Below are 13,687 nucleotides of genomic sequence, written 5' to 3'. Positions count from 1 at the left end.
AAAAATAAATAAAATATTTTTTTAAAAAAGAATAAGAATTCTTTCTATGAAAAGAAATTATTTTTTAAGACTTTATTTTTTTTTATTTTTAGAGAGAGACAGAGGGAAGGAGAAGGAGAGGAAGAGAAACATCAACATGTGGTTGCCTCTCCTATGCCCCCCACCAGGGAACTGGCCTGCAACCCAAGCATGTGCCTTGACTGGGAGTCAAACCAGTGACCCTTTGATTCACAGGCCTGTGCTCAATCCACTGAGCTACACCAGCCAGAGCTGGGAAAAAAATTCTTTGTTCCTTTTTGGAAACATAAAAATTTTTTGTTTTATGTATTTTTTATTTATGTATTAAAAGTTGGCTACCTCTGTTACTGCAGCCAAGCCATAGTGGACTGAAGAACAATGTTGAGTCCTGAATTAGAATCAAGTGGAAATCTCCTTTAGGTTGTATGAACTACCCTGCCCTAAGCTAAAGTGGAAAAGGAGAGCTTGACTTTCTCCCATAGCTTCTCCTAGCTCTCCACCTCCACACTGCTGCCTTTTGCCTTAACCTAATGCATTATTTTAAAGGATTTTCTAATGTGAATCATTTTTAACTCTAAGTTATATTTTATTGTTTGTACTATTACAGTTGTTCCAATTTTTCCCCCTTTGACCCTGTCCACCCAGACCATCCCCACTCTCTTAAGTAATCTCCACACAGTTGTCCATGCCCATGAGTCTTGCATATATATTCTTTGGCTGCTAAATTTTCTATTCTGTACTTTACATCCCCGTGACTATCCTGTATCAACCAACTTATACTTCTTAATCCCAACACATTTTTTGCCCCTCCTTCTGGCCCCCCTCCCCTCTGGCAACCATTAACATATCCTCTGTATCTATAAGTCTGTTTCTGTTCTGCATGTTCCTTTATTCCTTTATTTTGTTTTTAGATTCAATTATTGATAGATATGTTTTTATTGTCATTTTATTGTTCATATTTTTTGTCTTCTTAAAGAAGACCCTTTAACATTTCATATAATACTGGTTTAGTGGTGATAAACTCCCTTAGCTTTTTCTTGTCTAAGAAGCTCTTTATCTGTCCTTACTCTAAATGGTATCCTTGCTGGGTAATCTTGGTTGTAGGTTCTTGCTTTTCATCACTTTGAATATTTCATGCCAATCTCTTCTGGCCTGCAAAGTTTCTGTTGAAAAATAAGCTGAAAGTCTTATGGGAGCTCCTTGTAGGTAACCAACTACCTTTTTCTTGCTGCTTTTAAGATTCTCTCTTTGTCTTTAAGTTTTGGCATTTTAATTACGAGGTGTCTTTGTGTGGATGTCTTTGGATTCATCTTGTTTGGGACTCTCTGCATTTCCTGGACTTGTATGTGTATTTCCTCCGCCAAGATAAGGAAATTTTCTGTTATTATTTTTTCAAATAGATTTTCAAGTTCTTGCTCTCTTTTATCCTTCTGGCACTCCCATATTGTGGTGAATGTTTGTACATTTGAAGTTATTTGGGAGGCTCCTTATACTATCCTCATTTTTGGACTCTTTCTCCTTCTTACTGTTCTGGTTGGGTGTTTTTTACTTTCTTGTATTCCAAATCACTGATTTGATCCTGGGCTTCATCTGCTCTACTGTTGATTCCCTGTAAATTGTTCTTCATTTCAGTTAGTGTATTTTTCATTTTTGACTAATTCTTTTTTATGGTTTCCATGTCCCTTTTAATGCTGTTGAAGTTCTAAGTTCATCTACTCTTCTCCTAAGTTCATTGAGTATCTTTATAACCAGTATTTTGAACTTTGTATCTAACAGATTGCTTGCCTCCATTTTGTTTAGTTCTTTTTCCTGGAGTTTTTTTTTTTCTGTTCTTTCATTTGAGCCATGTTTCTTTGTCTCCTCATTTTGGCAGACTCCCTATGTTTGTTTCTATGTATTTTATTGAGCTGCTACAACTCCCCAGCATGGTAGAGTGGCCTAATGTAGTAGGTGTTCTGTAGGATCCAGTGGCACAGACTCCCCTATCATCCAAGCTGGGTACTTGAGGTGTGCTCATTGTGTGGGCTGTATACATGCTCCTCTTGTAGTTGACCTTTGATTGCTGTTGACAGGTCAATGGGAGGGATTTACCCAGGCTGATCAGCTGCAAGGACTGTCTGTGACCACTGACCACCAACCTCTGACCACCATGGAAGATCAGTTACACAAGGGCCACTCCACAGAGCAGAATTTATTTCAGCATGACTTTTGTGCTCACTGAGTCTGTCCTTTGAGTGTGTTGCTTGTAGAGGTAGTTGGATGGTGGTGCTCTGACATGGTCTGTAGCTGTTCATGGGGTGTGCAGGCTCTGGGTCCACCAGGGAGGTGCAGGCCAAGGTCAGCCAATACCTGTGAGCCCCTGGCATAAGCTACAAAGTGATCTGCAGTTGGCTGCTACTTATGCTGGGCCTGGAATACCTAAGTGAGGCCACGCTGTGAACCAAAGCCAACTGCTGCTAGTGCTGGGCTTGTGGCCACTTACAGAGAGTTATTGGTCTCCCTGAGGCCAGATGTTGCTTGTTTGAGAGAATTTAGGAAAATCTGAAGATGAGGCAAGATAAGACTTTCACATAGAAAAAACACTGAAAACAGCTTGAGTGGACCCAAAAGATGGGTGGGGAAGATCATCAGGGAATCACCGGGGTGGGGAAAACTGTGTCATTCAGGTTGATGGAGCCTCAGGTATGGTGCCTGCCTGCTGGCTCTGTGGCTCTGTGGGGGGAGGACTCAGAAAAGGAAAAATGGCCTCTTCCAGTGCTTCTGTCTTGGAGAAAGCTGTCCCCCAGGTCTCGCCTTGATACCAGACACTTCAGCTGCTCCCTGTATGCCTCTAGTGCCTTTCAAGCTGCTGCCTCATTGCTAAAGCTCAGAGGGAGTGAGTCTGAGTAAGCCCATACATGGGCTCTGTAAGAGGAACTGCCTGCAACTCCAGAAGTTTTTGTCTTTCATGGCCTCAATCCTCACTGTTTTTTACAGCTAGACATTATAGGGACTTATCTTCCTGGCACTGGAACCCTTGACTGGGGGGCCTGGTATGGGGCCAGGACCCCTCACTCCAGAAATACCCCTCCCATTTTTTATTTGTCATGTGTGGTTGTGGGAACAGTTTGTTCTGTATCTCTGCCCCTCCTACCAGTCTTGGTGTGGTTTTTTCTTTAATTCCACAGTTGTGGTACTCTATCCAGCTCAATTTGTGGCAGTTCTGAATAATCATTGGTTTGTAGCTTAGTTGTAATTTTGATGTGGTCATGCTGTATTTACATGCATGGTGTAAATGCATGGAGGTGGGCTATATTTACCTATGCTGCCATCTTGCAAAAAATTCTCTAATATGAATCATTCTTGATTTTCTAGTTAAGCTTGTTGTTATCCTGATGCATCTTTGTTTTAAATACTTCTGGATTTGATTCACCAATATTTCACTGATAATTTTTTACCTCAAAGTTCATATACACATATAGCAACTCTTGTTAACACAAGCTGAGATTTCTGATGCATATACCACACCATCCCAATTTTGACATAATATGGACAAATGAAGAGTCGTTCAACCAGTGCACTCTGGTCAAGCCCTAGGATTGATTGAAATATTTCTCCCCAAAACAAAAATACAAAGTCAATGGTCTGAGAAAAGTAGGTGTTAATTTTTAAATACTAACTTTGTTTAGCATGTTGCTTTCTTAATAGGTGACCTCATTTTTCCATTCTAACTTTTACCAGTCATTCAACTTATTGCTCCCAAAAAAAAGGTCAATCTGAAATTTTAGAATTCAATAGCCATGAGATTTTTAACTTTAACTTATCCAAAATAAGACAAGAACTCTGCTAAGATATTAAGGAAGCCATTTAAATATATACATAAAGCATGCATATATTCAGTATACATACTGAATTTAAGGAAAAAAAAGAATCACTACAGGATAAGACACTAAGTTTAAATTTTAAGTCAAGCAAGACAAATTCATAACTGATCTCTATACTTTTGACCCAAGTAGATAGCTACTGATTACTTGAGCTGACAGACTTAGAATTACAACTTTTTTTTCCACTGTTCATGACAAAAGGCAAATCAAAATTGTTCTTTTGACATGTAGATTTTTGTTTTTAGCCATTTATACTGACCACAGAGTTGCCTCTGGCCTTTAGACCTGTCATGAGTGGTTTGCTGCTGCTTTTCTGTTTGTGATTGGGTGGATGGGCCCTTTGTCACTCATCACCACTGTTTCTGCTTATCATTCATTTAGGGTCCTTAACACACAGGATACAAGACAAAAACAATAGGGTTTGCACAGTCTGATTCACTGCCTGCCTGCCTGGTTTTTTTGTACACAGGTGAGATATTCCTGCACATCATCTGGGGACCCCAGAATTAGGGGAACTCGTTGGTGAATAGCCTCAGGCTTCACATCCAGCACAGGCTGGGTGCCTGTGGTTGCCAAGCCTCCGGCCTGCTCAATGATATATGCCACAGGATTGCACTCATACAGGAGCCGGAGCTGCAGAGAAAGAGTCAGGCAGACACACTTTGTAAGTTGCCAAAAATCTCAAGCCATGCCCCTGAAGCTTGATGAGGAATTCCTGCTGAACTTCTGTCTTAGTCAAATAAGCTCATGCAACTCAGCAAAGAGGGCTGACCTGGATCTAGGCCTTCTATATCAGCTGCTGAGCACCTCTAGTCAGTAAGCTGTTTGACTTATTACCTCAATGATACACCTGCCTTTTTACTTGGGAGAATGAAATCTTGGTACCCTTTTCTCAATGGTTTCATAATGAGGTAAATGATTCTGTAGGCCTGGTTAGGAGACACCGTATGTGAGAAGTCAAGCTTGGATGGGACTGGAAGATCACCTCAGATCTAGGTTGTCTCTCAGGATGACAACAGTGTCCTGGATAGTGGAAAGGAACTCCACATCTCAAGTAAGTGTCAAGTTGCCTACATAGTTTGGCGGTATTGACATTACCTATTTTTTGGCCCTTTAGACTAAGTTAACTCCCATTGCTTATAGTCCATAGCATCCTGCACTTTCACTTTCCTAAGAGTTGTGGCAGTGAGGTTCATTTGATATCTGACTTCTTCCTTAGATGCCCTCCCTTGTGGGCATCTATCCTGATTGGTCACTGTGGCATCTCCATTCCCTGACACAAAGAAACTGTCCAAACATGGCTACCACATACCTTGAACAAGGGCTCCCAATGGAGGGCAGAAATAGGGAGTAAAATCAGCTCATGCCCTGCTTGCCAAACTGTGCACATAGACCTCGGGCTGAGCTGCTTCTGAGCATAGTACTTGTTACCTTTTGTAATAGACACTATAAAAACTATGAAATGGGTGGGAATAAATGTCTTTTCGGGGTCTATTTCTGTGATTATGTTGTGACTTCTTCCCCAGACTGCCCCCTACCACACACATCATATTACATCACATCACATCAGATTCAAGGTTACATTCTAGCTTCACTCTCTGACTAAATTATCACACTATTTTCTCATTCCTTCCCCCATAGGTGCAAAATCTGTATTTTTTAATAAAATTCTCTAATCAGCTTAGAAAGTGATTTACTTGGATCTGCGCAGACTTTTCCTTTCTTTTCTCCAGATCCATTTTGAATACATGTTGAAACTACTTGGAGAAACAGTCATATGTGGTGCTGATTTTTAATTTTTTGATATTGCATGGAGAAGAATAAAGTATCTCTAGTCTAAGTTGGAGAACCAGGCACTCAGGAAAAAGTAAGTTAAGACTCCAGGGCATTTACTTGCCATTCTGGTAAAACAGTGTTCAATGCCCTAACCCTAGACCTCCTGACTTTAGAATTGTGGGAGGCCTGGCAGGGGCACAGAGAAGCCCCAATGCATGTGGACACACTTGAGTCTAGTTTGGTCCCTGATCATCCACAGGAGGGACACTGGAGGCCATGCTTTCCTGGACTGGCCACCAGAAAGACTCTGACCTAGCAACTTGTAGAGCTTGGCTCTTTCTTCCCCTTTCCCTGATCTTGGAGGTGTGAGGGCAGGGGTTTTGTGGTGTCAAGCAATCAATGAAGTCTCAGGTTGTAACCAATCAAACTTTCTGTGTACCATGTTGATTCGGACACTTCAAAAAGTAATTTAAAAAATAAACACAGCATTCTCACATAGCTTGTCTTGGAGCCAAGGTTTGATTTGACCTTAAAATCTCATTGTTGTGGTAAACTCATCTTAAAACACAATACCAAGGTGTTCATGGTGCCTTGGCTTGTAGGCTGTGTGATCTATTTTTCCCCTGTGATTAAAATCTACATGGCTCTCCAGAGACAAGCACATACAGGAAAAGAGTCGAACAACCCCTCCCTTTCCCCCTGGTCCCTTATACAGATGTAGTCACAGAAACCATGATAGTTAAAACACGGAGGTCAGGAACCAATGGTACTTCCAATATTTGTAGTGGTTACAATGCAGTGCATATAGGTCTATATATGGAATTATACCTCCTTATGGAAATGATTATATAATTATTTGTGGGTATTTTCTAACAAATTTTAAATCATTTTAATAATTAGTAATAATTTGTCTTAATGTCCTTTCTGTTGGAACTGAATAGTTGGTAAGAATGGTTCTATTTAAGAGTTTCCTCATCTTTTTATGCATACTTTTCTGTGCAATAGGTTCATATACATGAGCTTAACACTCACATGAAGAGAAATACCTGATACACTAATCTGCATATTAAAACTCTTCTCTCTGTTCTCATTGCTGTTAGATTTCTCATCATGGCTTTGAATCAGCCATTCCAATAATTCAAATCTCCCACCCCAATACACACACACACACACACACACACACACACACACACACTCACACGGAGGTGGGGGTAGTGGTTGGTGTATTAAGTAGAAAATATGGCAATTTTTTATTTTGACTTGCCTACTTATCTATGATTTCTGTGAGTGGCTAAAAATCAGACACTTTTCCAAGGAAGGGTGTATTCAAGATCGATACATTTGAATCATAAGATTCCTACTTGATAATATGAGTATTTTCAGTTTTGTGTCATAAAATTGCTCAAAATCTTTCAGAATCTACCATTCCAGAAATACTGAATGAGTTCAGAGCTGAAGTTCTTTTATTTTGTATCCATATATGTTTTATTTTCACCACCCCTGGATCTCTCTAATAATCTCTGCTACTTGTTTAGCTTTAAGATTTTTATCCTTTATTCAAAACACTTCATACATAGCTCATATGTATTCTGTATCTGACATTCTTAATATCTGAAATTCTTGCAATTTAAGTGTATTATTTGTTGTTTTCTCTGTCACTCATACTATCTTGCTTCCATATGTATTTGTGATTTTTCATAGAAACTAATTGTTGCCTGCTCTTTAATTTTGAGAATCCTGTCAGCTGAAGTTGGGGATATATTTCTATAAAAAAGATTTGTTTCTGCTTCTGCCAAAAGTTGGAGAGAACCACTAACCCTTACTCTCTTGAGTTTACTTTGAGGGTCTCAGCTTAATGTGAGAGTCTCAGGTTTAGCTCCCTCATCTTTCTAGCAGTACAAGGCTTGCCATTCTGATCACACAATTAAAATGCTTGGGGAATTGGCCCACAAGGAACTCTGGTCCTCACCTTGCTTACTCTGCAGCTGGTTCATGATTTCTTTCCCACTTTTTGGGAGTCAGGGAATAGACTCAGAAATTTTTCCTATTTACTGTGAGTCCTGAAATGCTTTTTACAGTATATGTTATACAGGATTTAGTTTTTTGCAGTAGAAGGGAGTCCCTTAATATCTTGTTTACTGTAATGCAAGTACCAAAAGTCTATATAACTTGATATCATGCTTTTTAAGTTCTCTTTTAAGCCTTTATCTATGCTAGTAAACACTTATTATTAACATGATATCTATGGTTCCAAAATATTCTATTGCTTTGTTAGACCACTTTTTAATTATCCATTTTTCTATTGGATATTTAGAATATTTTCTCTCTTTCTTTCGTTCTTTCTTTCTTTCTTTCTTTCTTTTTTTTTTTTTTTGAAACCTTCTAGGGGATGGTGGACGGACTTCAGGATATCTGTGAATCCCCTGAACACATGTATGATGTATATGTTTACACACATTTTTCTGGGAAGTGGGCCCATAAGTTTCATTAGATTCTCAAAGAGATCTATGACACAATCAGTTGGTGCTGAAACTAAAAGTCAGACATACCATGTGGAAAGTGGGAGATAAACACAGCTGACTCATGGAGAATGATGGGCATGAGGCCAAAGGAAGGGAAGGCCAGAGAAATCACCAATGACAGCTTCAGCCTTCCCCTCCAAACCTACCACAGCTCAAAATTTACTAATGGGAAATATATTTCTTTTCTCCTGCCCAATCACAGAGAGACATACCAAGGACAAGGCAGTAGCTGAAAATCAGGTGTGAACAGAAAGGAAACTCCAACTGGCTCCCTGACCAAATGCAGCCAGTGGACAAAGGAGGATTACCTTGCCCTTCGGACTTTTCTGGTTCGCTGGGTATAGGAAAATCCCTCCATAGACCAGGGTGCGGTGCACATCGGCCACCATGGAACCCACATACCTGGCCCCATAGGGAGTACCACCATCCTAGAAAGCAAAGAAGGAAGAGACAAGATGTAGTGAGTTCTACAATTAGCCAGCACCAGCTCAGGGTTACATGTCCAGTTGTTATGGCCTCTAAGTTCCAGGGGCTTCAGAATTGAAAAACATCATATAATTAAGCATTTCATTCATTAGGAGCTCCCATACCATGACCAGTGATTGAACTCATTAAATATAGGACCACATAGAGTAAGACACTATATCCTGAAACAGTCTCTGAGAGCAACTGTCAAAAAAAAAAACGGAAGTATACACTGAATCAGAATATGCCACCTCAAAATATGCCAATTTGGCATATTGATTATTTTCTTTCTAAGTATATTTTATCAATTATGCTATTACAGTTTTCCCAATTTTTTTCTCCCCTTTATCCTCCCTCTGCCCTGCACCATCCACTCCCCAGCATTCCCACTGCCCCTTTAGTTCATGTCCATGGATTGTACATGTAAGCTCCTTGGCTTCTGTGTTTCCTATACTATTCTTAACTTTCTCCCATATATTTTATGCCTACTAATTATGCTTCTTATTCCCTGTACCTTTCCCTCCCAATTCTTCCCTTCCCCCTCTCCACTGATAACCCTCCATGTGATCTCCATTTCTCTGGTTCTGTTTCTGTTCTAGTTGTTTGCTTAGTTTTTGGTTTTGTATTTTAGGTTCAGTTGTTGATAGTTATGAGTTTGTTATCATTTTACTGTTCATAGTTTTTGATCCTCTTCTGTTTCTTAGATAAGTCCATTTAACATTTCATATAATACGGAGTTGGTGATGACGACCTCCTTGAACTTGACCTTATCTGAGAAGCACTTTATCTGACCTTCTATTCTAAATGATAGGTTGGCTGGATAGAGTAATCTTGGATGTAGGTCCTTGCCTTTCATGACTTGGAATACTTCTTTCCAGCCCCTTCTTGCCTGCAAGATTTCTTTTGAGAAATCAGCTGATAGTCTGATGGACAGTCTTTTGTAGATAACTGTCTTTTTTTTTCTCTTGCTGCTTTTGAGATTCTCTCTATCTTTCATCTTGGCTAATGTAATGATGATGTGCCTTGGTGTGTTCCTCCTTGGGTCCAATTTCTTTGGGACTCTCTGGGCTTCCCAGACTTCCTAAAAGTTTATTCCCTTCACCAGATTGGGGAAGTTTTCCTTCATTATTTGTTCAAATAAGTTTTCAATTTCTTGCTCTTGTTCTCCTTCTGGTGCCCTTATGATTTGGCTGTTGGAACATTTAAAGTTGTCCTGGAGGTTCCTAAGTCTCTCATCATTTCTTTGAATTCTGTGTCTTCATTCTGTTCTGTTTGGATGTTTATTTCTTCCTTTTGTTCCAAGTCATTGATTTGAGTCCCAGTTTCCTTCCCTTCGCTGTTGGTCCCCTGTATATTTTGCTTTATTTCATTTTGGGTAGCCTGCATTCCTTCCTTCATTTGGCAACCCAGCTTAATCAATTCTGTGAGCATCTTGATTTCCAGTGTTTGAACCCTGCATCACATAGGTTGTCTATCTCCTTGTTGCTTAGCTCTTTTTTTGGAGTTTTGATCTATTCTTTCATTTGGCCATATTTCTTTGTCTTGGCGCACCAGTCTGGATGAATGTTTCCTTTACTCCTTGGTTGTCAGAGATCCATGTAGTTTGATTTTCTGGCACTTCTGGTTGTTTGTTGTTTTTAAACTTATTCTTATCCTTCTTTTGGTTGTGTGAGGAAGCAAAGCACTTCTACCTACACCTCTCTCTTGGCCAGAACTCAGCATATTGATTATTTAAATTAAAGTTATTTAAGAAACAGCTGGTGCAAGAAGACACTTGGACCCTCCTTTGTTCCTCTGAAAGCAGGAAATAAATCTCCAATGTGAAAGGTGCCCTCTCTGCACCAGGAGGGAGAGAGACTTCCTTACCACCAGAGATAGGGAATTTAGGGCTGAGAAGGTTGTGTAAATGAAACTTGTTACTTCCTCACTAATTTACCACCCTTAGATCTAACTTCTTTGTCTTGTCAGTTCTTCACACATTCATTGTTTCTTTGTCTAGAAGTATATAAAATCTGTCTTCTTTGGTCACTTCTATGAGTCTCATATTTTTATTGAATACAAAAATTAAGTTGGTTTTCTCTTCTTAACCTGTATTATGTCAATTTAATTGTTCAACTAGCCAAAGAACCTAGGAAGGAAGAAAAGTTTTCCTCCCCTACCATTCAAAGAGTTCTCAGCAACTCCTTGAAACTTCTTGGCATACCATGCTTCAGAGCATATTTTAGCTTTCTGAGAGCCAGAACTTCATGAACCACTTTTGCACTTACTCCAAGCAGTGTTTACCACTGGCCAAATGTTAAACAGCTTTAGGAATCATTTTTCATTTAAAATAACATCAAAATGTTATCATTTAAATGTGTAATCCAAAGAAAAGATGATCTGAGTTATTTTGCATTACCTTCTTCCACTAAACTTTCAAAATCCAATGTGTATCTTACAGCACAACTCAGTTCAGACTGGTCACAGTTCAAGTGCTCAATAGCCACATATGGCTGTGGGCTGTTGTGCTTTAAGTGCAGATTTAATTGTAACCTTTTTCTTTTCACATTTCAAAGTTGTTAAAATGCAGAGTATTCTGTATTGTCTTTTTATAACTAAAAGTAAACCAATATACAGGGCCTGGCAGAAGTAAGGCCTGCTTGAGTGTGGTTGGTAGGGTAATAAAATGGGTGTAATAATTTGTACTTTTATTTTGAACATTTCACCTAAAATGTCATATAGTATGCTTGAGTGTGATATTGTTATGTTACAGAATTACATGCTTTTTATTTAAAAAAAATTTTATAATAAAAAAGGGGGCATTACTTCTGCTGGACCCTGTAGTGAAAAAAAAATTGTTTTCAAAGGGAAGAGATAGAAACAGTGTATAAAAACTATTTTTTCAAGAGAGTTTGGCTGCTATGTATCAAAAAAAGAATGGTTAACTAAGGTGACACAGGAAGGAAGGGAGTGTTGTTTGTTTTCTTATATATAATGAGAGACACGTAAGTGTATTTATAAACCAAAGAAAGAAGACAGAAAGGCAGAATGAGAAAGAACATACAGGAAAGGGATGTTAAAAATTTGGGAGTAGTCCATCCTTACTCATTGTCTTGGCTCTCTCCTTCTCATAAACAATATTCCCATGTATATTATATTTGCTTTCAGACTTCCTATTCTGATCACTGCTCTGATGCTCTGACTGTTCATGTGCTGGTGCCACATTGTTATAGTTATTGAGGCTTTATAATATCTGGTAGTACCACTATTTCCACCTGACTATCTTTACCCCTTAACATTCTCTTGCATTACCTATTTTTGTTTGTTCATTTTTAGTTTAAAATTGAGAATTAGTTTGCCTAGTCCAAAAAAAAACTTCATGATATTTTCTATTGAGAAATACTTACTCTTAATTGATCCATTCAATTCACATGGGTTACTCTCTCCCATTCTCAAACTAAATGACACCTCAAACTTTACTTTTAAATTTCTGTTAACAGTATGAAGTTAATGATGAAGAAAGATCCTCAAGATGAGAGGCAGTAAAATGGGAAGAGTAGAGTCATGGAAGTCAGAGGAGAAGAAAAATCCAACACAATGGCAGTGATCAATAATTCCAAATGCTCAAAGAGAATGAATAATATATAGTCAGAAAAGTTTTAGTGGACTTGACCACAAGGAAGTCATTATTAACTTTGATAAGAACAGTTCCCATGAAGTTGTAGGGGCAAAGGCCCAATGTTAGAGAACTGGATAGTAGAAAAGGAATTGGAAACAATGAATCATTTATTTGTGTGTGAATGTGTGAGTGTGTGCATCTTGGAGTGTGAATGTATTCATTGCAATGTAATGGAGAGAGTTTTGACATTGGCTGGAGCTGCAAAAGTAGGTGGAAGGGCAGAATTTTAGGATGAAAAATATGTATATTTATAAGCTGAGAGGAAGTAACTGGTAGAGAGCAAAAGGATTAAAATATAGGAGAAGGAAGATGGAGCGAAGATGAAGAGATGGGGCCAAGAGCATAGGCAGGAAGATGAACCCTGGACCTGAGGTCATTTGAAAAGGAAGAGATTGTCATCTGTTTGCAGGTGTGAGATGGAGAGCTGATGGGATATGTTTTCTCTGTCAGATAGAACCAAGGTCAAATACAAGATGCTGAGAGGCACCATCAGACTGGTAAACATGGTGACTGAAATTGTAGTACCACCATCTGCTTGGATGTATTCTTCAGTGCATGCATTGGAATGAAGGGTCAACTGGAGATTAATTCAGGGTCAGAAGAATGTTGAAGGATAGGGAGGTAAGCAAGTAGAAGAAGTAGGTAGATTGATATGATTAGTCGTAAGTTAGGCTACTGGGGTGTCACTAAAGTCAGAAGAGGAACAACGGACAGGGATAAAAGAACACTGACAATACATGGGACAAAGAGGAAGAATAAAGGGACATGATAAACTCCACATCATGGCTGGGGACATGACAGTATACTATGAACCAAACATTTTTGTCCCTCCAGAACTCATGTATTAAAATCCTAACCCCAATGCTATGATTATAGAAAGTGAAGACTGGGAGATGATTAGGTAATGAGGATGGCACCCTCTTGAATGGCATCAGTGTCTTCTAAAAAAACCCTGAGAGCTCCTTCACCTTTTTTACCACATGAGAATGCAGTATAAAGATGGCCATCCATAAATCAGGAAGAGAGTTCTCACCAGACACCAAATCTGCCAGCACCTTTATCTTGGACTTCTAGTCTCCAGAACTGTGAGGAATAAATTTCTGCTGTTTATAAGCTGCCCAGTCTATGGGTATTTCATTATTACAGTCCAAACAGTGAAAATAGAGTGTAAGAAATATGACAAGTTAGGGGGTTGTTTGAAGAGTAAACATGAAAGTCCACAGTTTCATAATTCAGCAATTCCTAAGAACTAATAATCCTTAGGATTTAGGTATAGAAACAGCTAGATGAATTGAATGGAGATGAATATATCTGGAGCTAAGGCATTATATGAACCAGCTACTGAATGGACCCATGGAATCTGAAATTTCTCCAGATGTTGGCAG

The 13,687-nt window shown here is 39.0% G+C and overlaps 1 protein-coding gene across 4 annotated transcripts in view; it reads right to left on the bottom strand.

Annotated features, from left to right (window-relative positions):
* FBP2 (fructose-bisphosphatase 2) overlaps positions 1-13,687 on the bottom strand; it is a 73,131-nt gene that overhangs the window by 21,291 nt on the left and 38,153 nt on the right. For 2 of the 4 annotated variants that reach the window (XM_045839825.1, XM_045839828.1), the window contains 2 exons: positions 8,488-8,607; positions 2,851-4,514 (listed from right to left, as the gene is read on the bottom strand). The exons of 1 other annotated variant lie outside the window; for it this stretch is intronic. In XM_045839825.1, the coding sequence (XP_045695781.1) occupies positions 4,317-4,514; positions 8,488-8,607 (318 nt within the window). In that variant the 3' untranslated portion in view covers positions 2,851-4,316. Of the gene's footprint in view, positions 1-2,850; positions 4,515-8,487; positions 8,608-13,687 lie in introns of those variants that run through there. One more of the 4 variants, XM_045839826.1, reaches the window with a different exon arrangement.

The sequence above is a fragment of the Phyllostomus hastatus genome, unplaced genomic scaffold (genome assembly GCF_019186645.2).
Source record: "Phyllostomus hastatus isolate PE091 unplaced genomic scaffold, TTU_PhHast_1.1 phas_contig_312, whole genome shotgun sequence".
Taxonomy (NCBI): domain Eukaryota; kingdom Metazoa; phylum Chordata; class Mammalia; order Chiroptera; family Phyllostomidae; genus Phyllostomus; species Phyllostomus hastatus.
Note: the sequence above shows the minus strand (reverse complement) of the source record. Positions and strands in the feature narration are given on the sequence as shown.